Source organism: Dipodomys ordii, unplaced genomic scaffold, assembly GCF_000151885.1.
Source record: "Dipodomys ordii isolate 6190 unplaced genomic scaffold, Dord_2.0 Scaffold95, whole genome shotgun sequence".
NCBI classification, from domain to species: domain Eukaryota; kingdom Metazoa; phylum Chordata; class Mammalia; order Rodentia; family Heteromyidae; genus Dipodomys; species Dipodomys ordii.
In genome coordinates, this window is record NW_012267311.1 from 3,852,817 (window position 1) to 3,879,550 (window position 26,734).

The following is a 26,734-nucleotide window of genomic DNA, read 5'->3' on the forward strand; positions in this document are numbered from 1 at the left end:
TGAGCCACAGCGCCACTTCCGGCTTTTTTTTTTTCTGCTTATGTGGTACTGAGGAATCGAGCCCAGGGCCTCATGCATGCGAGGCAAGCACTGTACCACTGAGCCACCTTCCCAGCCCAGACACCACCATATTTTTATAGAATTAATTTTATTTTTCTTTGACTTGATTCATATAGGCATAAATTACAGCATTAACTATTTTAGTTGGTGTGGATTTAATATTAGAATTGCAGTGAGAATACTGAGGACTGCCAAGCGTGGACTTTCAAATCTGAGTTTTAATTTTAGACTACACTCTTTACGTCTGAGGCTTGAAGCAATTTACTTATGCTGTCTGTATTTTAATTAATTAGTAAAGTAAAAATTGTTCTTTCTACATTAGTTATTTTTACAAATTGTTCATTAGTCCTGAAACCAATAACGTGGGTAACCACATTAGGGGGAAAGATATAGATAGAATAAAATGTCAACTTGAATGGAAAGTATTATTTTGTGAAACATTTAAGATTAATAAATCAAAGTTACATATACCAATAATGAAAAGTCTCAAACCAAAATGGATAGAAAAGCAATTGTAGACATATTTGATATATCAAATATTTCACTTTTAAAACATACAAAATATATTGTATTGTACAATAAGTTGACCTTCATGAATTTATTATATGTGGTTTTGACACATATAATAGTATCATACACATTCCAAAATATGTATCATATAGCAAAATTGGTGGAGAAAAGCTCTTTGTCTTACATTATCTTCAGCTGTGTTTAAATCATTATGTGATAGGTTGAATGTTTCCTTGCTACTTTTCTTTTTTTTTTTTCCAGTCCTGAAGTTCCTGGGTGTCCTAGGTGCTGTCCCTGAGCTTTTTTATTTTATTTTTTTTAGCTCAAACTAGTGCTTTACTACCTAAGCTACAGCCCACTTTCCTTGCCTTTTTTTTGACATATGCCTCCTTCAAAAAATATTGTGCCAGAAAACAAAATAAAAGTAATGATATTTCTTCCAGGCCAAAAAGGACCAGGTAATATACTTAATTTAAGTAATGAAATGACAATTTTGACTTATTTAGAGGCAGCATGTCCTTTTAGTGTAATTTGAGCAGCATTATGAGAAAAACGAATCCAGCATCCATAGTACAGTGCTAAACTCTGTGCATTACAAGCATTCACAGTTTTTCCTTAACCTCAGGAATGTATGGTTCCTCTCCTTGGAACCATACACTGACACATAACAAGGATAACATTGAACATTGTGAATACATGTGTCATAAAAGTAACTTGGACTGGAGTGATGCACATCAAGTTCTGAATAATGGTTAGGGAAAGGAATGGGCTTAGTATGGTTTCAATTATATCGTAATATAATGTTTATATATAATATATATAATATAGCATATATTATATAACTATATAATGTTTATATATCTTAATGTAATCCTAACGTTTAAATTGTAAAAAATATTTGAAGCAGATATTACAAAATGTTGAGACCTGGTCTGTCTAGCTGTTGTGTACTTGAGTTATGGCATTTTTCTCATCTTCAGTTTGTTTTAAATATTCAAATAATAAATACATTTCTTTAAAAACAGTGTATCTTGGTACAAGTGATAGACACTATAAAAACGAATTACAGAGGGGGCCAAGATGGCCACAGTAGGCAAACACCGCAGGTCTCTCCAACCAAATAGAGAGTTCGGGTTTCAACGCTTAGTTTCTTCAAAAGACTGACAACAACAAAAAGTCGAGTACTCAGACAGATACAGGACGTTAAAAAAAAAGAAAAAGGAAGAACTCCCGAACCTACACAAAGATGGTAAATTAGGAAGACCCTTCCCCACTCCTTGTTGCCAGCGGGGCTCCACGCCGAGCTGCTCAAGCGGCGGAACTCCGTGGCCAGCCGCTCAAGCCGCGTGGCTCAGAACCCACCAGGGACCACAGAAGCTCCCAGAAGACTCCCAAGAGCCAGTGCCGACCTGGAGAATAGAAACAGAAAACTGGGAAAGCAGAACCTGCACGAAGACCCCCCATGGCGCAGTGCCTGGGCCCAGCGGTGACGAACCACCCCAGACTGCGGTGACGAACCACCCCAGACTGCGTGCAGCACACATCCACCTGCTGGAACAGCCCAGCCCAGCCTGGGGCAGTGGCCACAGGAGTAACCGCAGGAAACAACCCCAGGATCCCAGCAAGACACAGCACCTTTCTGCACCCGGCCTCCTAGGTATCGGGTCCAGCCTGGGGTGACCCCAGACTTGCTGTGGGGCCCAGCTCCCCCTTGCACCGGCCTGCATGAGCAGCCCACCCTAGCCTGGGTGGCAGTGGCAGCTGCGGATGGGTGGCGGCGGCAGTAGCAGCAGCAGCAGAGGTGCACAACCCTGGACTCTCCAGCCCTGTGCCTCTCTCCCCCGGCCTGGGGAAGCAACCCAACCCAATTTGGGGCAGCGGTAACTGAGGTGGTGGTAGCAAATGACCCCAGACTTGCAGCGCAGAGCAGCGCCTTTCTACACCGGCCCTCATAAGCAGCCGGGCCCAGCCCCGGGCGACCCCAGACCCACTATGGGGCACAGCGCCTCCCTGCACCGGCCTGCATAAGTGGCCCAACCCAGCTTGGGTGTGCAGCAACAGTTTTGGCAAGGCCAGTGCAGCAGCAGCAGCACTCAACGACCCTAGCTCGGTGCCCCCCCCCCCACTCTCTCCAGGTAAAATACTCTCAACCAGCCCAGCTTCGAGAGCAAGCTATATCAATTGATCCAGGAACAAATCCAGAACCAAGCAAAGGTAGCCACCTAGTGACCAAAACAATCAGGGCCTGGAAATGGTCTCCACCAATCCCTGAGTCCACATGTGAAAATCACGGTGAAAAATTACAAAATTCATTAACAGCTAAGATAGTAAACCAGACTCAAAGGCCAGCAACCACAGTGAAAGTGAAAAAGAAATGGAAGACAAACACTACATCCAAGAGATGATAGAGGCAATGACTCAAGAATTAAAATGAGAAATAGATCAGAAATTTAAAGAACAAATGAATGAGCTATCAAAAGAGATCCAGGCCTTCAAATAAGAAATTCAAAAATAGATACAGTTCACACCTCTCTAAAAGATGAGATTAGTACTCTAAGGAATGACATAGAAATGATAAATGGCTCAATCTCCTCCATACAAAATTCAGTTTCCTCCCTCCAAACCACAATGGAACTCACAGTTAATAGAATAAATGAAATGGAAAATAGAATATCAGATACTGAAGACAAAATGCAGGCACTGGAAAAAAAGTTACAGATATGGAAAAAACACTCAAAACATGCCACAAGGAAGCCCAAGAACAATCAGACAGTGCCAATTATACCTTTGTATAATTGGGGTGGAAGAAGGAGAGGAATACCAGAATAAAGGAATGTGACACTTATTCAATAAGATCATCACTGAAAAATTCCCCAGTCTTAAAAGAAAAAATGTTACCTCCATAACAGAGGCCTACAGAGCACCTAACAAGCAAGATCCCAGGAGGAACACTGAAAGGCACATTATAGTACAAATGCTAGATTTTAGCAATAAAGAAGCAATCTTGCATGCAGCAAAAGCAAAGAAGGAATAGATTTAGCAATGGGGAAAAAATAGAATCACTGCAGATCTCTCCACACAGACTCTGAATGCAAGGAAAGCCTGGGAAAGTACCATCCAAGCCCTGAGAACCAACAACTGTCAGCCCAGACTGATATATCCAGCAAAGCTAGCATTCACATTCGAGGGAGAAACTAAAATTTTTAATAGTAAAGAAAAATTAAATGAATTCATAACAATGAGCCAGCATTACAAAGAATATTAAGAGTGGGAATATAATCCAAAGAAAGCATTCAAGAACAGGGATCCAGACCAGATAGATATCACTAGGAGACGAACTTAGTAAACACAGGAGGGAAGGAAAGAAAAACTTAGGAAAGTATAAAATGACAGGAAATATAATATACCTCTCTATATAATATATAATAGCCACAAATATTAATGGTCTCAATTCACTAATCAAAAACAAAAAGAACTACAGATAGGATTAGAAAACAAGATCTATCAATTTGCTGTCTTCAAGAGACCCACCTCACAGCCAAAGATAAAAGCAAACTCCGAGTGAAGAGATGGAGAAAGATCTACCATGCCAATGCCCCCAGCAAGAAGGCAGGAGTTGCCGTTATGATATCAGATAAAATAAACTTTACACTAAAATCACTACGAAAAGACAAAGAAGGCAACTATATAATAATACAGGGAACAATCCAAGAAGAGAACATCACTATTGTCTATCTATATTCCCCAAATATATTAAGCAAATACTCTCATATTTATTTACAGGAAATGATGAATCCAAATACAATAATACTAGGAGACTTTAATATTCCACTCTTACCAAAGGACATGTCCATGAATCAAAGAATTGGCAAAGAAGTCTCTGAATGAAATAATGTCATATCTCAAACAGACTTAACTGACATATACCGAGTTTTCCATCCAACAACAACTCAGTATACATTCTTTTCAGCAGCCCATGGAACTTTTTTAAAAAAATAGATCATATCTTAGTTCATACAAAGAATTTAAGCAAATACAAGAAGATGACATAATCCCTTGTATTTTATCTGACCATAGTGGAATCAAACTAGTTCTCAATAACAAGGCCTACAGTAGAAAATACTCGAACACATGGAAATTAAACAGCACACTGCTGAGCAACACATGGGTCACAGAAGAAATTAAAGAAGAAATTAAAAAGTTCCTACAGTTCAATGAAAATGAAGACACATCACAAGGAAACCTATGGGACACAGCAAAAGCATTCCTGACTGGCAAGATTATTGCTCTCAGTGCACACATCAAGAAAACAAAGACAGACCAAACAAACAATCTCATGATGCAACTAAAACTGCTAGAGGCACAAGAGAAAGTTGAACCTAATGTCGATAGATGGAGCGAGATAACCAAAATAAGAGCTGAAATGAACAAAATAGAGACTAAGAAAACTATAAATAAAATTAATAAAACAAAAAGCTGGTTTTTGAAAAAAATAGCAAGATTAACTAAAGAAAGAAGAGAGGAGACCCAAATCAATAAGATCAAAGATGCCACAGGAAAAATTACAACAAACATCCAAGACATCCAAACAATTATAAAGAAATATTCCAGATTCTATACTTACAAAGGAAGGAAAACCTAGCAGAAATGGATGAATTCCTAGAGAAATACAAATTGCCCAAACTGAACCAAGAAGAAATAAATCAATTAAATATACCAATAACCATAATGAGAGAGGAAGCAATCAGAAACCTTCCAACAAGGAAAAGCCCAGGACCAGAGGGATTCAGTACGGAATTCTATAAGACCTTTAAAGAGGAACTAATACCCATACTCCTCAAGCTCTTCAGAGAAATAGAAGCAGAGGGAGTAATACCAAACTTATTCTATGAAGCCAATATCACACTCATCCCCAAACCAAGCAAACACCCAACAAAAAAAGATAACTACAGACCAGTCTCTTTGATGAACACAGATGCAAAGCTCCTCAATAAAATTCTAGCCAACAGAATCCAGAAACATATAAAAAAAATCATACATTATGACCAAGTAGGCTTCATCCCAGAGATGCAGGGATGGTTTAACATACGTAAGTCCATAAATGTAATCCATCACATCAATAGATCCAAGGTCAAGAACCACATGATTATCTCCATTGATGCAGAAAAGGCTTTTGACAAAATACAACATTCATTCATGTTAAAAGCTCTGGAAAAAATTGGAATAGAAGGAACATTCCTTAAAACAATAAAATCCTAGTTGGGTGCTGGTGGCTTACACCTGTAATCCTAGCTACTCAGGAGGCTGGGATCTGAGGATCACGATTCAAAGCCAGCCTGGACAGGAAAGTCTGTGAGACTCTTATCTCCAATAAACTACTAGAAAACCAGAAGTGGCACTGTGGCTCAAGTGATAGAGTGCTTGCCTTGAGCTGAAGAGTGCAGGGCTAGCACCCAAGCCCAAAGTTTAAGCCCGATGACCAACAAAACAAAAAACAATAAAAGCCTTATATGACAGACCAACAGCCAATATCATACTTAATGGGGAAAAAACTACCACCAATTCCCCTAAAAACAGGAACAAGGCAAGGATGCACACTCTCCCCACTCCTATTCAATATAGTTCTGGAATCCTTAGCCAGAGCAATAAGACAGGAAAAAGACAATAAAGGGATCTGCATAGGGGAGGAAGAAGTTAAATTATCTATTTTTGCAGATGACATAATTTTATACCTTAATCCCAAAGGCTCCATCTCCAAACTCTTAGAGCTTATAAACCACTTGGGCAAAGTAGCAGAATACAAAATTAACCCACAAAAATCAGTAGCCTTTCTGTACAACAACAATATACAAGCAGAAAGGGAAATCAAGAAAACAACCCCATTCATTATAAACTAAAAAAAAAAGTATCTAGGAATTAACCTTACCAAAGATGTAAAGGATCTATTTCATGAAAACTATAAAAGCCTAAAAAAAGGAATCATAGAGGATACCAAGAAATGGAAAGATCTCCCATGTTTCTGGATTGGCAGAATTAACAGTGAAAATGGCTATACTGCCAAAATTGATGTATACATTCAATGCAATTCCCATTAAAATCCCAATGATGTACTTTACTGAAATAGAGAAAACAGTCCAGTTGTTCATATGGAACAACAAAAGACCTAGAATAGCCAAAGCAATTCTAGGCAAAAGAAACAACACAGGAGGGAATCACAATACTGAATTTCAATTTCTACTATAGAGCCATAATAACAAAGACAGCTTGGTACTGGTACAAAAAGAGACCTGAAGATCAATGGAACAGACTAGAGGACCCAGAAATAAAACCACATATGTACAGTCAGTTGATATTTGACAAAGGAGCCAATGACGTACAGTGGAAGAATCATAACCTCTTCAACTATTGGTGCTGGGAAAACTGGGTGGCCCCCATGCAAAAAAATGAAAGTGGACCCTAGCCTATCACCATGCACTAACATCAACTCAAAATGGATTAAAGACCTAACATCAAACCTGATACTCTGGAACTACTGCAGGACAGAGTAGGAGAGACACTTGAACTTATAGGCACAGGCAGGAACTTCCTGAAAGGAGTCCCAGGGTCACAACAAATTGGAGAGAGGCTGGACAAATGGGACTACCTTAAAATAAAAAGTTTCTGCACAGACAAAGAAATAGCAACCAAACTAGAAAGGCAGCCAACTAATTGGGAAAAAATATTTACCAGCAAAATATCAGACAAGGGTTTAATATCCACTATATACAAGGAACTCAAGAAACTAACCCCTCATAAATCTAACAAACCAATCATGAAATGGGCAAGGAAACTAAAGAGAGACTTCTCAGAAGAAGAGATAAAAATGGCAAAGAAACACATGAGGAAATGTTCATCATCCCTGGCTCTAAAGGAAATGCAAATAAAAACAACCCTGAGATGCCACCTTACCCCAGTCAGAATGGCCCACATCCTAAAGTCAGCCAATGACAAATGCTGGAGGGGATGCAGAGAAAGAGGAACCCTACTGCATTGTTGGTGGGAATGTATACTAGTACAACCACTTTGGAAAACAGTCTGGAGGCACCTCAGAAAGCTAAATATAGACCTCCCCTATGACCCAGCCATACCACTCCTAGTATCTACCCTGAGCAACAGGAACCAGCATACAAAGGCACAAGCACCTGCATGTTTATTACAGCACTTCACAATAGCCAAGATTTGGAAACAACCCAGATGACCCACTACTGATGAGTGGATACAAAAATTGTGGTACCTATATACAATGGAATATTATGCACCTATTAGAAAGGATAAAATAATGGCATTTGCAGGGAAATGGTTGGAACTAAAGCAGATTCTTTTGAGCAAAGTAAGCCAAGAGCAAAGAGACAAACGCAATATGGTCTCCCTAATATGTGGATGTTAAAGCCAAAATACAAGAAGATATGGTAAACAGGACCCAAGAAACAAGACAGTCACTCATTTTGTCATATCATTTCTAAATGACTCTATTTTCTAGACCATATATATGGTAGATATTTGCACACAACAGAGGGAAGCCAGGAGGAGGAACAGAATAAGTGGGAACAGCTCACACTAAGCAAAAGGAAAGAAATGTAAACATCACCTGATGTGAAAAAATAACTTGTATTACCAAAGCTCATAGAATTCACAAACTGTATAGACCATGATAATGACAATTTGCCTTGTGAAAGTTAAAATGTATTTGTGATTCTAAGTATCACTATTCCACAATACTGTAAAATATGTGAAATATATGTATTCACCTAATCTCAAAGAAAAAAAAGTGAAAAAAGGGATGGGTTAAGAGAGATGGGTGACAACGTTGTCAGACACTTTTACTCATATACTGTTTTGTAGAATGGGAAGTTCTTTGTACAATTACTTAAAGATAATTAAAAAGATAAAAAATAAAGAGGAGAAAAAAACTGAATTACAACAAAGTGGGTGCTAGCAGGAATGAGGAGGGTTAAGAGGAAGGTGAATAAGGATAGATATGGTGGAAATTGTTTGCATGTATGAAATTAGAACAATGAAGCTTGTTGAAATTGGGAAGTTAGGGGAGAGAAATGGGGGGGTTGATTGAGATATGCTGTATGTCTGTGTTGAAATGTTATAGTAGAAGCACCCTTGTACAACTACTGTATGCTTAAAGAAAGCTTAGTGTATAATTCGTGACACAGAATGGCCACAGAACAATAGCATATTGTTTATAAGCTTAGAGAAAAAAATTTTTTCTAAGAACTAGAGCTTAACCTACTTAGGTGGTATTTCAGGCTTTCTAGAAAGATGAAATTTAGTTTAGTGCAGAAACAGGTTAGAATACAGTTGTTGTATGTTTTGTAATTACTCTTGAGATGCCTGTAGGATGTTTATTTGACTATGCTTTTTTATTAGCTTACATTAGTTACACAAAGGGGAATTTCATATTGTATTTTTACAAATAAGTAATTCTTTTTAAAAAAAACAGAAAAATATAATTTCCCCAAGTTTTTGCATTGCCTTACAGATGGTACAATATCATATATCATTCTTTCTGATGGATGAATAGAATTCCGTGTGTGTGTGTGTGTGTGTGTATGTGTGTATCACATTTTCTTGATCCATTGGTCCACTGAGGGGCACCTGGGTTGATTCCATAAATGGTTGTAGTAAACAATGCTGCAGTGAACATGGTTGTGCTGGTAGCTTTAATGTGGCCTTGTTTGTAAAAATATTAAGCAAAGTAAGCTAGACCTAAAGAGTCATAGGTTGTATACTTTCCCTCATTTGTGGTAACTAGAATATGCCTATAAATTTACAAGTAAACACACCAAAAAAAAATCCACTGGAACATGATAAACTATCCTGATCTCTAAGCATTCACACAGAGTGAGACCAAAGGAGGATAGTCTTAGGGGAGGATCACAAAGGCCAATAGCTATATGCATCTGATCATATAAAATATTTCCCTAAATGAATTTCAGGAAATGGAAATGAGGTTTTTCCTTTTTCGTTTTGTATTCCTTCTTTTTGTCTTGTTAGTTTATCTGTCTTTGGGAGGGTGGGGGAGCACAGAAATGGAGGGACAAAGGGTGAACAAATGCAGCAGTGACATTCACTAAACACTATGTTGAAAATGAACTATACAACTTGTGGGTGGAGATGTGTGGGAAAAGCTCGGAGAGAGAGATGGAAGGAGTGACATTGTTAGAAAAGAAATGTACTTTTTATCTGATTTATGTAACTGTGACCCCTCTGTATGTCACCTTTATAGTAACAATTTAAAATGTGAAAGAACTCCACAAAAATCACAATCATCACAGAAGCTTCCTTCCTTTTCGTTTTTTCTTTTTTTGTCAGTCTTGGGGCTTGAACTCTGGGCCTGGGCACTGTCCCTCAGCTCTTCAGCTCAAGGCTAGCGCTCTACCACTTGAGCCACAGTACCACTTCTGGTTTTCTGAGTGGTTTATTGGAGGTAAGAGTCTCATGGCCTTACCTGCTGGGGCTGGCTTCGAACCGAGATTCTCAGATCTCAGCCTCCTAAGTAGCTAGGATTATAGGCGTGAGCCACTGGCACCCGGCCCTTTCTTTTTTTCAAGACATTTTTTGCTTTTTTTTTTTGCTTGAAGACTCTTCAATTGCTTCTTCATACAATAATTTCAAAGAATCAGCTTGAGAGCAAATCCAAGCCATTTTCACTCAAGTTTTTGACATGGAAGCAAGGCTTCCTAGTTTCCACTTGGGAAATGTATTCTTATAATCCTGTAGAGATTCCACTTCTGGCTATATTTCATTATAGGAGTACCCAAAGCTCTGAAAATCCTGAAAAGTTGATCAGTTTCAGAATCCCCATGGAAAAGTGGCTTTAGTTGCTAGCTCTGCAAATACTGTGCCTATACTCCAAATGTCCACTGGAGTGGAGTAGAGAGCTGCCTCCAGAATACTTTTGGAGATCTATCTACACCCATGTCACTACCTCATGTGTATATACTCTAATAGGGATTCCAAAAGCTCTGGTGAGTCCAAAGTCGGCCAGCTTGATTATTTCTTCATCTCAATCAATAGATTTTTGAGGTTTTAAGTCTCTGTGAAGAACTCTTCTAGACTGACAAAAAACAGACCCTGAAGGATTTAGTACAAATAACCCTTAAATCTATGAATTGACCAGGTGAGATAGAATCTTAAGTATTTCATGAGGTCCACAAAAAGGAGTTCAAGGATGAGATATAACCTGGAATCCTGCATAAGCACATCTTGAAGACTGACTATATTTGGATGATGAAGTTCTTTTAATAGAGAAATTTCATGAATGGCAGTACTAAAAATCCCTTTCTCCTTACTTTCCAGTATGTTTTTCTTCATGGCTACTGTTTGGCCTGTTGTTTTATGTCTACCCCTACATACAACTCCATAAGTGCCTTCTCTGATTTTCTCTATTTTGATATAATCTTCCATAGTTACTCAATAGGTATGACAGATCCTGATGTTTGTCCTGTGGTGGCCACAAGGCAGCTCCCAGGTCTGCGTGGCTCCCCTCTCTGCTTCACAGGACCAGCTCTCAAGTAATTCTTTTACTACATCTTTCATTGACAGTAGGCATCACAAGTTATTTACAATTACAGGAGTTTGCTACTGCCACCAGAAATCTATTGTTCCACAGTTCTGGAGGCTCAGAAGGTCAAGATGCCTCTAGAATTGAGTCCTTAGTGATGTCAGAATTTGTTTCATGCCTCTTGAATGGAGTCTGCTAGCTTAATGGAATTTTTGGCATTTTTTTATTTGTAGAAGCATGGTCCTGATATTCTGCATGCTCCTTTGAAATTTCAGCTTTGTATATGTCTCCATCCAAATTTCAGATATTTTTTCATTCTTAAAAATGTTATAGAGGGAGAGGTATCACTGTTCAAAAAGAAACATACTCATTATCTACACTTATGTAATGATAACCACTCTGTACATCACCTTTACAACAAAAATTTAAAAATAGTTAATATAAAGGTTATGTGCAGAGGGGTTAGATAAATCAAGTAAAGTGTATATTTCTTTTTGTCATCCCTTCCCTTGCTCTTCCAGTCTACCACTGCCTCCTCCCTCCGCCCCCATTTCAGCCTTTTAGGTGAAATAGTTCTTAGGTGTGTGTGTGTGTGTGTGTGTGTGTGTGTGTGTGTGTGTGTGTGTGTATAGCTGTATAAATTGTGAATTCTGCAGGATAATTTCCTGTTTTCATTTATCAAATATCGTTCTGGATTAAACTAACACTTACATGTAGAATTCTTCGCTCTGCTCCATCTATAATAACAATTTTAACAACTATGTGGAAAGCACAAATAAGAGAAACTATCTCAAAAATAACAAGAGAAAAAAGGGTTGGAGATGTGGCTGAAGTAGTAAGCATTTGAGCAGTATGCTATTTGTTGTGTGTGTTGGTCCTGGGGCTTGAGTTCAGGGCCTGGGTGCTGTTCCTCAGTTTTTTTTTTTCCCCTCAGGGCTAGGGCTATACCACTTGAACTACTTTTTTTTTTTTTTTTTGCCTGTCATGGGGCCTAAATCTGGGTCTGAGCGCTGTCCCTCAGCTCTTCAGCTCAAGACTAGCGCTCTAGCACTTGAGCCACAGCACCACTTCTGGCTTTTTCTGCTTACGTGGTACTGAGGAATCGAACCCAGGGCCTCATGCATGCTAGGCAAGCACTCTACTACTGATCCACCTTCCCAGCCCCTTCTGCCTTTTTCATAGTTCATTGGACAACAGTTTCATGAACTTTCATGCCCCATCTGGCTTCTAACTGAGGTCCTTTGATCTCAGCCTTTTAAGTAGCTAGGATTAAAGGCATGAGCCACCAGCACCTGGCTCAGCAGTGCTATTTTTTTCTGTATCATTACTTTATTGCATATTTTGTATGTTTCAATGAATATAATAAATATTCTCTTAAAAAAGTAAGGCACATGAACAGTTTCTGTGCAAGTTCCATTATTACTCATAGCATTCCATATAATTCGAAAATTCTATTCTAGTGGAAGCATTTTCAATTACAGAACTGAAGATGTCGAGAAAAGGACATGATACATGTTTTGCTTGCACGTAAAATATCTGAATCATTATTACACTTTACCTCACGAGCAGTGCTATTTTTAAGTTTTGTTTATTTTGTTGTTGTTCCTTTCCTTTTCCCTTTCTCCATCTCCTTCCTTCTTTCTTTCCTTCCTTCCTTTTCTTTTTGCTAGACAAATGCTTTGCCACTGAGCTATATCATAGTCCAGTAGAACGTTTTTTTTTTTTTGGTCCAGTCGGGGGGCCTGAACTCTGGGCCTGGGCACTGTCCCTCAGCTCTTCAGCTCAAGGCTAGCGCTCTACCACTTGAGCCACAACGCCACTTCCGGCGTTTTTCTTTTTTGCTTATGTGGTGCTGAGGAATTGAACCCAGGGCCTCATGCATGCAAGGCAAGCACTCTACCACTGAGCCACCTTCCCAGCCCTAGAACTATTTTTTGAGTACTGTATATATATTTTTTTTTTGTGCCAGTCCTGGGGCACTGTCTCTGAGCTTCTTTGGCTCAAGGCTAGCCCCTCTACCACTTGAGCCACATCTCCACTTATGGCTGTTTTGTACCCATCACAGTACTGAAAAAATTTTTTTTAGGCCTCTTCAGAGTCTAGCAAGTGTAAGATCCTGAGTTCAAACCCCAGTATAGCTCCTACTTCCAACAAAGAAGAGAGAATAAGTGAAAGTTCTGGGGGTATTCCAGTATCTGAGACACTAGGCAAAAGAGAAAGTGGTGGTGAAAGGTGAACAGCCAACTATGCAACTCACGTGTCAGGGGAAGTATATAAATCAAGAGAAGAGTGTATTTCAAAAAGCAAGTTATAGGCACTGAAAACTGTCCTTTGGGCTTACTTGTAACTGAAACTAAATAAGGAAACCTGCTAGCTCAAACTGGGATCCTCAGATCTCACCTTCCTAAGTGTTCAGGATTGTAGATATGCACAGCTCTGTATCTTGCTTTACTCTAAGTTTTAAAATATATTCTATTCCTGTGTTAGAAAACTGACATTCTGATACTAAAGGAATCTACTATAAAAATATTTCTACTCTATCCTTCCCAGAAAACAGGACAGAAATAAAATATACCTGAAAAAGCTAGTTTTTAACAGGCATAAAAGCTTTAAAGTTTTTTTTTAAGGAATCTATATCCAGAGCTGTATGGGTTGACGTATGCCTATATGTCCTAGCACTTTGGAGGCTGAGGCAGTGAGTTAAGAGCCCATAACCGGGGCTGGAAAGGTGGCTCAGTGGTAGAGTGCTTGCTTTGCATGCATAAGCCCTGGGTTTGATTCCTCAGCACCACATAAGCAGTAAAAGCCGGAAGTGGCGCCATAGTTCAAGTGGTAGAGCTCTAGCCTTGAGCTGAAGAGCTCAGGGACAGCATCCAGGCCCAGACTGACCAAAAAATAAAAAGAACCCATAACCATTGAGAACATTTACATGAAAGTCATAACATGAAAGTCATAATACCTTTCCAATGTTTTAATCCAGTTTTTACATATATGGACTGAGTCTATCTCTAGGTCCAAGGGAAGGAATGAAGACATCACGAAAAGCTTCCTCTCCTCAAAATTGTGGACACAAAATACCTTTCTATAGAAAGATATTCTTACTCTCCCACTGCTAAATTTGACTGGCTTAAAAAAAAAAAGAAAGATATTCTTACTATGAAAACTAGGAAATTACAATCCACTCTGGTGATACTTTGAAATCAGATGGCCTGAGTTTTAGTCCCAGCTCTATTTGTTACTGGCTCTTTAACCTTGAACAAGTAGTTTAAGTCTCTAAGACCCAGTTTCCTTGTCTGTAATATGGAAATACTACCACTACTTATCTCAAAATTTCTGAAGAGATTAACTGGGAATTTAAGGGATTAAGTGGTAGTTTTAGTTGTAATTATTCTCACAGTTCTCTGTCACTCTTGTAATCCTATCAACAAAGGACTGTTTTGTATTTATCTTGGTTGTAGGATTTACATTATAACTATGTATTTTTGTAATTTGTTTACCTATAGACTGTGACCCATTTTCAAATTTGTATTCTGCTATAGCCTAGAATACTTGGTACATAAAATATATTTGGGTCAATCTGAATAAAGATTAGTACTGGACCTTTGTACAGAATACATACAAAGTCTGAATAAATGAAAACTAGCTTTAATGTCTCCCAGTACCAAATGGAGATGAAAAGGATGATTCCTTGCCAAATAAGAGAGTTGAGTCAAATATGTGTGAGTACACACACACACACACACACACACACACATGCACACACATACACACACATATTGCCATTAAAAAAAAGCAGAATTTTTCTGACAGTCTTTGAATCTCCAAAGAACTTGGTTTTTACTTTCTAGTACCATTGTCACAGACTGTCACAGACAAGTGGCAATTGGTTCTTTGTTTTATGGAACAAACTAGATGTGGCTATGGTACTTAAGTATATCTAGGCATTTCAGAACATAGTCACACAGATAATCCACTGGTAATTTAAAATAGAAAAGTAGGTGAGCCCAGTGGCTCATTTGTATAACCACAGCTGTTTGAGAGATGAAGGGAGAAGGATGGTTCAAGGCCAGCCTAGACAAAATTGTCTAGTGATACTGTCTCAAAGACAAGTCAGATGTGATGTTGGAGGAAACAATATTAAAAAATATTGTTGGGGCTGGGAAGGTGGCTCAGTGGTAGAGCGCTTGCCTTGCATGCCTGAGGCCCTGGGTTCAATTCCTCAGCACCACATAAGCAAAAAGAAAAAAGCCAGAAGTGGTGCTGTGGCTCAAGTGGTAGAGCACTAGCCTTGAGCTGAAGAGCTGAGGGACAGTGCCCAGGCCCAGAGTTCAGGCCCCACGACTGGAACCCCCCCAAAATAAAAAAAATTGTTATTACAAAGTGTATACAGGGGGGCTACTGTTTCATTAACCAGGAATACATTGCTTTTTGGACAATGTCACCTCTTCATTCTCTCCCAGTTCCTTCCCTCCCCCATCTCTACCCACAAGTTATATAGTTCATTTTCAACATAGTTTCTACTGAGTTATATATATATATATACTGTTATATTTGTTCACTCTTTTCCCCTCCATTTTTGTGTCCTTCTTACCCCTCCAAAGATGGAAAAATGAACAAGCAAGATAAAAAAGAAAAGAAAACCCTCTTGTTTCATTTCCTGAAGTTTATTTCAATAAATATTATTTTATATAATTTTATTATTTAAAAATATTATTAGATTTAAATTTTATTTGTCACAGAGGCATTATACCTTGTGTTCTTCCCCTAAGAGTGTCATCCTTGGGTGGGGATGGGGAGATGGGAAAAAAAAGTGTCCTCCTTTATTCTCACTGTGTGTGAGAGACATGTATTTTGGATCTAGCTTCTGCACAGGAGAGAAAAACATGTGCCATTTGTTTCTCTGAGTTTGGCTTACCTCACTTAACATGATTTGTTCTAGGTCCAACTATTTCCCTGCAAATGACGTATTATTCTTTCTAATAGCTGTGTAAAGTTTCATTGTTTATAGATACCACATTTTTTGGATTTTTTTTTTCTTTCTTTCTTTCTTTTTTTTTTGTTGGTGTGAGACTAGTACTTGAACTTTATGCCGGATGCTTTGGCTCATTGGCTAGTGCTCTTCCAGCTGAGCCATGCCTCCAACACCAAAGCTGTTTTTTGTTCGCTTGTTTTTTTACTGGTCCTGGGACTTGAACTTGGATTGTGGGCTCTGTCCCTAAGCTGCTTTTGCTCAAGGCTAACACTCTACCACTTGTGCCATAGCACCACTTAGAGACACAACACCACTTCTGGTTTTCAGATGGTTAATTAGAGATGAGTGTCATGGGCTTTCCTGCCAGGGCTGGGTTTGAACTGCAATCCTCAGATCTCAGCCTCCTGAGTAATTAGGATTACAGACGTGAGATACCAGCACCTGGCTTTGAGGCTGAGATCTGAGGATTGCAGTTCAAAGCCAGTGCAGACTGGAAAGGCTGTGGGACTTTTTTTTTTTTTTTTGGTTGGTCATAGGGCTTGAACTCTGGGCTTGGGTTCTGTCCCTGTGCTCTTCAGCTCAAGGCCAGCGCTCTACTGCTTGAGCCACAGCACTATTTCCGGGTTTTTTAGTGGTTTATTGGAGATAAGAGTCTCACGGACTTTCCTGCCTGGGCTGGCTTTGAGCCACGATCCTCAGATCTCAGCCGATCCTCAGATCTCAGCCTCCTGAGAATCTAGGATTACAGGCGTGAGCCACCGGCGCTGGGCTCTGTGGGACTCTTATCTCAAGTACCTTTCCAAAAGCCAAAACTGGGGCTGTGGCTCAAGTGGTAGCCTTGAGCCAAACTCAGAGACAGTGCCCAGGACCAGCAACTACCCCCCCTCCAAAAAAAAAAAAAAAGAGTGCATTGCCATGTCTGGCTCTCAGGCTTTATTTAATTATATTAATTAATTAATTTTGTTTTTGCTGGTGATTGGACTCCAAGCATTGTGCATACTAAATGCATATCAAACATTTAGTCTTATACCTACTTCTTCTTCTGTTTTTGGGGTGTTGGTGGGCTAGTGGTGATGAGTTTGAACTCAGGTTTTTATTCTTGAGAAGGTGCTCTGCCACTTCAATCATGTCATACCTTTTGCTTTAGTTATTTTCAGATAGTGTCTTGAAGTTTTTCTAGTCCTAGACCACAATCCTGTTTAAGCTTTCAGTGTAGCTGGGATGACAGGTGTATATCCCTTAACCTAGTTATTGGTGGAGATGGGGATCTTTATAAACTTTTTGCCTGATTTTGCTTGGAACCATGGTCCTCTTGATCTCAACCTGTCCAGTAGCTGGAATTACAGACTGAGTCATTGCACTTGGTCCAAACATTTTTTTAAATAAATTTTTTATTGTGAAAATACTGTACAGAGGGGTTACAATCACATGAGCAAAGTAATGAGTACATTTCTTATCAAGCATTGTTGCCTTCTCCTTTGTTTTTCCCCTACCATCCCTTCCCTCCCACCTCTACAACTACATTCTCCCCTTCCTCCCCTAAATATTTTTAAAAATAAAAGATATTGGACTGAGAGATGTGGCTCAAATGATAGAGTGCTAGCCTAACATGCTTGGGGTCTCTGTGTTCAATCCTTAACATGTGTTTGCAAGTGTGTGTGAGTGTATGTATGTATTTATATATATATATATATATATATACATATAAATACACATAAAGTAAAAGTGTTTTTTTAAACTTTTAAGTGCTATGTCTTCCAACATTGTTTTGGAATTTTATAGTAGTCTTCAAGACAACCTAAATGTCCTTTTCTTTATGAGTAAAGAGGTACTTATTTATATTTGGTGCTCCTCAGACCCCAGTAGGATGAAAAAGTACCTTAGATGGTCTCACTTTTCATTTCCTTTTAGAAGTTACATGATAATCTCAACACTCAAGAGGCTAAGGAAGGAGATCTCTACTTTGAGACAAGCCTAGGATACATAGCAAGGCTCCCCTAGATTATGTATTGAGACTATAAGTTAAAAAAACTAAACTAATAAAGTTTTAAAAATGACAATTGCAATGACTATGATTAAACATGAAAATATTTGCTATACTCTTGAGAAGAGATAATGATTTTTCACTGTATGTTTTTGTTTTTCCCTTAGACTAAATATTCAGCTTTAATAAAGTTGTTCATAAAGGAGAGGGAAGAAAAAGCACATTTTGTTAGCCAGTCTGAACAACTGAGTCAAAACCTGTGTCAGGGCTGGGAAGGTGGCTTACTAGTAGAGTGCTTGCCTTGCGTGCATGAGGCCCTGGGTTTGATTCCTCAGCACCACATAAGCAGAAAAAACCAGAAGTGGTGCTGTGGCTCAAGTGGTGGAGTGCTAGCCTTGAACTAAAGAGCCTGAGGGACAGCACTCAGGCCCAGAGTTCAGGTCCCACGATTGACAAAACCAAAAACAAACAAAAACAACAAAACAAAACAAAACCTGTGGTCATTGGCTGACCTGTCATAGTGTATCTTTTTTTTAATCTTCAAATAGTTGTACAAGAGATTTCAATTTAATATGTCTATTGGTCAATGCCGTACATCTTGATCAGAGTCATCCATTCTGTCATTCTCCTCCTACCTTTAATGCATCTTTATGCCCACATATTGACAAAATGTGAAAGTATAATACAACAGAATATGCAAATTTACCTGTGTTTAAACAGTGACAGAACGAAAACAGGGCAGTAGAATTATATGTGTTTACTATCTTTAAAAAAAGGTAACATTCAGATAAACAATTACTTATTGTATATAGTAATATACCTATTTAATGCTGATTCTGAAGCAGTTACAATCAAGGGCACTAGTGTCACAAGCCTTTGGAAATGGTTTCATGACAGCATAGCCTAAAACAAGACAGCTCAGCCATTCCCTATGCCTGGAGAACCAGGTCAGTGATTGCAGAGTCATTGCAAATAGGATTATTTCCTGTAATCTCAGAGTGCAGATTTGGTTCCACAATAAGGTCAGAGGAACTCGGGAGCTGAAGATTTTTTTTTTTTGAGAGATGGGTACAGATCTTAGATATTCTCTTATTTTTGCATTTATTTAAGGAAAAATATACTTTAGGGAAAAATGTTCTTCCCGGATTATCTTTTTTTAGCCTGGATTTAGGGTTTTCACATTGGAGTCTTGTAGGAGCCTAAGTATTCTATTGTGACTATTACTTTCCTACCCATCTTTTCAATTCTTTTTTTTTTTTGGGTCTGGTTGTGGGGCCTGAACTCTGGGCCTGAGTGCTGTCCCTCAGCTCTTCAGCTCAAGGCTAGCACTCTACCACTTGAGCTACAGCACCACTTCCGGCTTTTTTCTTTTTTCTTGTGCTGAGGAATCGAACCCAGGGCCTCATGCATGCAAGGCAAGCGCTCCACCACTGAGCCACCTTCCCAGCCTCTTCTCTTCATTTTTTTGAACATAATGGTGTGGAAGAAGATGAATTCTGTGCTGGAGCCCCTCATAGCTTTGATTCTGAAAGCATTCCTTTTAAATTAGCTTCATAATTAGGCATCAAGTTTGTTGTTTAATCAGGTTTTATTTTTCAGTCTTGAGGAAATAGTTGAGCTATATAATATTTTTATTTATTACATATTTGATTAATTTATATTCTTTGGTAGTATTGGATTTTGAACTTGGGACTCATGATTGCTTTACTGCCATGCTACCACTTGAGCCATGCCTCTCCCTTTGCTTTATTTTGCTGGTTATCTCTATTGGAGGTAAAGTTTAGTGAATTTTTCTGCCTGTGCTGGCCTTAAATCATGATCCTCGGATCTCAGTTTTCTGTGTAGCTAGGATTACAGATGTGAGCCACAAGTACTTGACTGTACATTTAATGGTTTTTACATATAGACAGTAATATGTGCTTATTTAAATTAGTGAACAATATAAAGATTTGAAAACTTAAAAATTTGATAGTTTTACATTTCTTTTATTTCTTTTTTTTTTTTTGAGTGCTGTCCCTCAGCTCTTCAGCTCAAGGCTAGCACTCTACCACTTGAGCTAAAGAGCCACTTCTGGTTTTCTAAGTGGTTTATTGGAGATAAGAGTCTCATGGACTTTCCTGCCCTGTCTGGCTTTGAACCACAATCCTCAGATCTCAGACTCCTGAGTAGATAGGGTTACAGGGGTGAGCCACCAAGCCTGGCTTAGTTTTACATTTCTTGCTGACTTATCTCCAGAGATATATTATATTCACAGCACACTTAGTATATATCCTTTTGTATCTTTGTTCTTATTCATGTCAATATATGAAAGCATTTATATACATGTGAATTTTTTTTGAGCCAGGGTCTCACTATGTATAGTCTATGTTAGCTCCAAACTAATGTTCCTCTTGCTCCATCCTCCTAGTGCTGAGATTACAGGTATATACATGCCAACATGCCTAGCTTTGCTATGAATATTTATGTGCAGCTTAATATATAGACTTTTAAATTCAAGGGAAATTCACATAGCATAAGCATATTATTATTATAGATTCTCTTTATGTAGCCCAAGCTGGCTTGGAACTCAAAATTTTCATGCCTCAACCTCCCAAGTCCTGGGATTACAGGAATCCCTCCATATCCAGCTCTATTATCCTAAAGTGTTCAGTTCAATGGATTTTATTTTTTTTTTGGGTCCGGTCGTGGGGCCCGAACTCTGGGCCTGGGCACTGTCCCTCAGCTCTTCAGCTCAAGGCTAGCGCTCTACCACTTGAGCCACAGCGCCACTTCCGGCTTTTTTCTTTTTGCTTATGTGGTGCTGAGGAATCGAACTCAGGGCCTCAGGCATGCAAGGCAAGCGCTCTACCACTGAGCCACCTTCCCAGCCCAGGATTTTAGTATATTTACAATCTTGTGCAATCATTACCTCTCTTTATTTTAAAAACTTTTTTTTGTGAGTCATGGGGCTTGAATAAACACTTTAAAAAAATCATTATCCTTTAAACAATCTTTTCTTCTTCTTCCATTCCTAGTAATTATTAACCTGCTTTCTATTTCTATGGATTTTTACAGTTTTGGAAGTATATAAAAGGAATAATGTAATGTATGGTACTTTGTGACTGGCTTCTTTGTGTTAGTAAACATTTGTTCACTCATAGTATATATCTGTACTTTTTCATGGCTGAATTATATCTCATTTAATGTTTTTTTTTATCATACTTTGTTTATCCTTTCTTCAGTTTATCAGTATTTTGGGGGGTTTTCACCTTTGAATCCTCTTGATTAATGCTGCCATGAAAATTTGTGTACATGTTTCTATGTTGGGTATATGTCTTCATTTCATATCTTTTCTTTTTTTGTAGGTCCTGGGGCTTGAACTCTGGGACTGGGTATTGTCTCTGAACTTGTTTGCTCAAGGCTTCTGCTCTGCCACTTGAGCCACAGCTCCACTTTCTTTTTGTTTCTGTGATTAATTGGAGATAAGATTCTCATGGACTTTCCTGCTGGGCTGGCTTTGAACCTCCATCCTCAAATCTCAGCTTCCTGAGTAGGCAGGATTACAGATGTGAGCCACGAGTGCCTAGCTCTTCATTTCTTCTGAATGTATTTAGGAGTAGAATTCCTTACAGGAACCAAATAAATCTTTAACCTTTTGAGGAACTTCAGACTGTTTTCCAAAGTGACAATTCTATCCGCAGTGAGTAAAAGACCTACTTTCTTCACATCCAGGCCTGATACTGTCTTTCTTGCTTGTTCTTTGGTTGTACTGGGATATAACACAGGACCTTGATATAATAGGTAGGTAATCTACCACTTCAGCCATGCTCCCAGCCATTTTTACTTTAATTATTTTTTGAATAAGGTCTTGAGTTTATGCCTGGATCAGCTTAGACTGTAATCTTATTTAAGCTTCCCATGTAGTTGTAGCACCAGGCCCATATTTACTGGTTAAGATAGTGTCTTGAAAACTTTTTGCCTGGGATTCACAGGTGTGAGCCACTGTGCCTGGCTGGTCTAAATTTTTTTTCTTACTCTTTTTGCCAGTTTTATGAGTGAGAAATAGTACCTTATTTGTGATATGTATATATATATACACACATATATATATATGCATTGCGTATACACATGTATATGTATGCATGCATGTATATACATATACATATATGTATATATGTGTTTGTATATATAAAATATATGTGTTTATACATATGTATATACATTTTTGCTCAAGACCAGTGTTCTACCACTTAAGCCACCACTCACTTTGGCTTTTGGTGGTTAATTGGGAGATATGAGTCTCATGAACTTTCCTACCTGGACTAGCTTCAAACTGTGATTCTCAGATGTCAGTCCCCTGAGTAGCTAGGATTATAGGCATGAGCCACTGGTGCTTGGCTTGATTTATATTGCTCTGATAAAGTGGAACATCTTTCATGAACTTACTGGCCCATTTGTATATAGGTTTGTACCCATTATCTGATGTGGGGCTAAAAATACTTCCAGTTTTAGAATTTGTCAGATTTTACAGTATTTTTTATAGTATTTTACAGCATAGATTTTACTGGTTGAGCATTCAAAATCCAAAGTGCTCCAAAATTTAAAGTTTTTTTGGTGTTCTGGTGCTCATAGCATTTCGGGTTAGGGAAGTTCACCATGTAAATTCTTTTTTCTCGGCAGGAAAGTTTATGAGACTCTTATCTCCAATAAACCACAGAAGTGGCAGTGTGGCTCAAGTGGTAGAGTGCTAGCTTTGAGCTGAAGAGCTGAGGGACAGCGCCCAGGCCCAGAGTTCAAGCCCCACGACTGAGAAAATGAAAATTTAAAAAATTGTATTTACTTAGAAGCATTCAGAATGTCAATGTAACTCTTTTTCAATTTCAGAGTAGTAGTTAACAGAACAAATTTGCAATGCATAATTTGCATTAGAGCTTAAGATAAAAATACTACCCCCAAATATAACTAATTTATGTCATGTCCCAATGAGCATGCTTTGATCTAATATGCCAATTTACTACTCTTATATTGTAGCAGGAAATTCAGTGACTATTGAAAATACCACGGAGCCCCACTATTGGCATTTGTTTATTTGCTTGATTTAGGATTTTGTTTTTATTTTTTTGTTTTTTTTTGTCAGTCGTGGGGCTTGAAATTTGGGCCTGGGCACTGTCCCTCAGCTCTTCAGCTCAAGGCTAGCTCTCTAACACTTGAGCCACAGCCCCACTTCCGGTTTTTCTGGCAGTTAATTGGAGATAAGAGCCTCATTGATTTTCCTGCCTAGGCTGGCTTTGAACCGTGATCCTCAGATCTCAGCTAGGATTATAGGCATGAGCCATCAGTGCCTGACTTTAGGTTTTATACTCATGAAACTGCTGTCTAACTAAAGTCACAAAGACCTTTTTTAAAAGCTTTATAATGTTAGCTCATACAAGTTTTTGATCCATTTTGATTGTGCCATGAGGGTTTTGGTTTGCATTTATAAAATGGAATTATAGAAATTGCAGTATATATATAGTTTAAAATTTATATTTTTAGTTTCTTTAAGTATTTTATGAAGGGGTTACCATTCAACTTCTTACGAATTAGACTTGGGGCTGGGAATGTGGCTTATTAGTAAAGTGCTTGCCTAGCATGCATGAAGCCCTGGGTTTGATTCCTCAGTACCACATAAACAGAAAAGGTCAGAAGTGGATTGTGGCTCAAGTGGTAGAGTGCTAGCCTTAAGAACAAAGAGGCTCAGGGACAAAGCCCAGGCCCTGAGTTCATGTCCCAGGACTGGCAAAAAAGAAAAAAAAGAAAAAAGAATTAGACTTAACTATCTAATCTTACCTTTAATATTGGAATATAGAAGGTACTCAAGCATTGTTGATTAATTATTAATGGTATCTTTTATTTTTCTCTTGTAGTTAAAAGAGCCAAATTCCAGGGTTCACCAGGTAAGTCAAGCTGTCTGTTATTATGTGCTTTTTCTCTAGATTCTGTGACTTAAAGCCTGGTGCCAGTGCCTCACTCCTGTAATACTAGCTACTCAGTAGACTGAGGTCTTAGGATCACTATTTGAAGCTAGCCCAGGCAGGAAAGTCTGTGAGACTCTAACTACCCAAAAAGCCAGAAGTGGAGCTGTGGCTCAAGTGGCAGAGTACTAGCCCTGAGCAGAAAAGCTCAGCGACAACTCTCTGCCCCTTAGTTCAAGGACTGACACACACAAAATTAAATGAAATTATTAATTAAAATCAATGGTGTTGTACAAATTGAAGGAATCTGTATATTTATATTTATCAATGAAAGTTCATTTTATTTCCTCTTGATCAACCCAGTTCTCTTTTTTTTTTTTTTTGGTCCGGTTGTGGGGCCTGAACTCTGGGCCTGGGCACTGTCCCTCAGCTCTTCAGCTCAAGGCTAGCGCTCTACCACTTGAGCCACAGCGCCACTTCCGGCTTTTTTCTTTTTGCTTATGTGGTGCTGAGGAATCGAACTCAGGGCCTTGAGCATGCAAGGCAAGCGCTCTACCACTGAGCCACCTTCCCAGCCCTCAACCCAGTTCTCTTTCTCAAAAATAAGCGCCAGTGACTCATGCCTGTAATCCTAGCTACTCAGGAGGCTGAGATCTGAGGATCACGGTTCAAAGCCAGCCTGGGCAGGAAAGTCTGTGAGACTCTTATCTCCAATAAACCACTAGAACTGGAAGAGGTGCTGTGGCTCAAGCAGTAGAGCGCTCGCCTTGAGCTGAAGAGCACAGGGACAGCACCCAATCCCAGAGTTCAAGCCCCATGACCGAGGGAAAAAAAAAAAAAACACCCACAATTATTTAGAGCTTTTAATATATATTTTTTCAGATCTTTTCTGTAAGTATAATGAATTATACTATGCCATATACTTTATTTATCATGAACATTTCTTCATATGTATTGCCCTCTTCTCCCCTTGTCTTTCCTTCTGTTCCCACCCTTTTTTTTTTTTTCTCACTATATAGACCAAGTAGGCATGGAACTCATAGGACATTCCAATATACCATGCCTGGCTTCTAGTTCTTTCTTTTAAAGTGCTGTGCAAATTTTTGTTGTAGATTTTCATCCAAGATCTCTGATGGATGAGTATTTAGGTTTTTCCCAATATTTTGGTATCATAAACAAATATTCTTGTACATTTACTATTGTCTACTTTGTCTTCTTTTGTTTTTGTTGGTTTTTTTTTTTTGGCAATAGTGGTTTTTGAATTCATGGCTTCAACTTATGAGCAATAAAATCATTTGAGGTATACCTCCAGACTTTATGTTCTTATGTTTTTCAGCTAGGATATTCTGCTTTTGCTCTGTCCTTCATGATCCTCCTACCCCCACTTCTGACAAATGCTCTACTGCAAATATATATATATATATATGTATATATTTATAATACATATGAATGCACATACACACATATATGTTGGTCATAGGTTTTTGAACTTGGAGCCTGAGCACTGTTCCTGAGCTCTTTTTTGCTTAAGGCTAGTGCTCTACCACTTTGAGCCACAGCACCACTTCTGGTTTTCTGGTGGTTAATTGGAGTCTCATGGGCTTTCCTGCCCAGGCTGGCTTTGAACTGCAATCCTCAGATCTCAGCCTCCTAAGTAGCTAGGATTACAGGCAGGAGCCATTGGTGCTTGGCAAAATGTATATATATGTACGTACATACATACATACATACATATCTGTATTTTTTGGGTGGAGGGACATGGTCTTGCTGTCTAGCTGAGTCTGAACTCATAATCCTGCTTAGTTTCTTAATGTTGGAATTATAAGCATGTGCCATAATGTCTGATTACAAATATATAGAAAAACGCAAAGTTAGATTATGTTATTGAAGAGAGTATATACTTTCATAATTTTTGCAACTCTACTGTACTTTGAATTACACAATATATAGCTTATTTTTTCTTGCAATTTAATACTTTAATTTGTATATTACTTGATTCTAAGGTCTATGTGAGATTGAGTAACAATCTGAGCATTAATTATCACATTTTCATTTTGCATTTTTTTAAAAGATAAGTTTAACACATATGTGACCCTGAAAGTACAGAATGTGAAGAGTACAACTGTAGCAGTTCGTGGTGATCAACCTTCTTGGGAACAAGATTTCATGTTGTAAGTACTTTACAGCAGCAGGATATCCTGCATATTACATAATCTTGCTCAGGTGATAGCATCAGAAGAAACAGTTAATGCTTCTGTGTATACTTTAACTTTAAAATTGTGTGAGCATGTTAAATACTCTTTTTTTTTCTTACCCAAAACTGCTGAGTTACAGGAAGAAATGAGATGTGATATAAGTAAAATATATTTGTAGTATCTTTTCTCTCATGGATTAATAATTTATTCTTGGAGGTAAGTGAAAAATGAGTGTGAGTATACTCCTAATTAGAGTGTGTGTGTGTGTGTGTGCGCGTGTGTGTGCCTGTGTATGTATGCGCGCACATGCGTGCATGCGCATGCACACACACGTGCCTCAGTACTGGGTATTCAACTCAGGGTCTTGTACACTCCCTGAACTTATTTATTCACAGCTGGTGCTCTACTAGATTTCTGCTAGTGTTTTTTTTCTTTCTTTTCTTTTTTTTTTGGGTCCGGTTGTGGGGCCTGAACTCTGGGCCTGGGCACTGTCCCTCAGCTCTTCAGCTCAAGGCTAGCGCTCTA

The 26,734-nt window shown here is 38.6% G+C and overlaps 1 protein-coding gene and 1 pseudogene across 2 annotated transcripts in view; one reads left to right on the top strand and one right to left on the bottom strand.

Annotated features, from left to right (window-relative positions):
• The window catches only part of Unc13b (unc-13 homolog B (C. elegans)), a 180,285-nt gene that overhangs the window by 20,977 nt on the left and 132,574 nt on the right, over nucleotides 1–26,734 (top strand). For both annotated transcript variants that reach the window (XM_013026666.1, XM_013026665.1), the window contains exons 2-3: nucleotides 23,967–23,996; nucleotides 26,086–26,185. In XM_013026666.1, the coding sequence (XP_012882120.1) occupies nucleotides 23,967–23,996; nucleotides 26,086–26,185 (130 nt within the window). The remainder of the gene's footprint in view (nucleotides 1–23,966; nucleotides 23,997–26,085; nucleotides 26,186–26,734) is intronic.
• On the bottom strand, nucleotides 10,241–11,028 carry LOC105993327 (annotated as a pseudogene).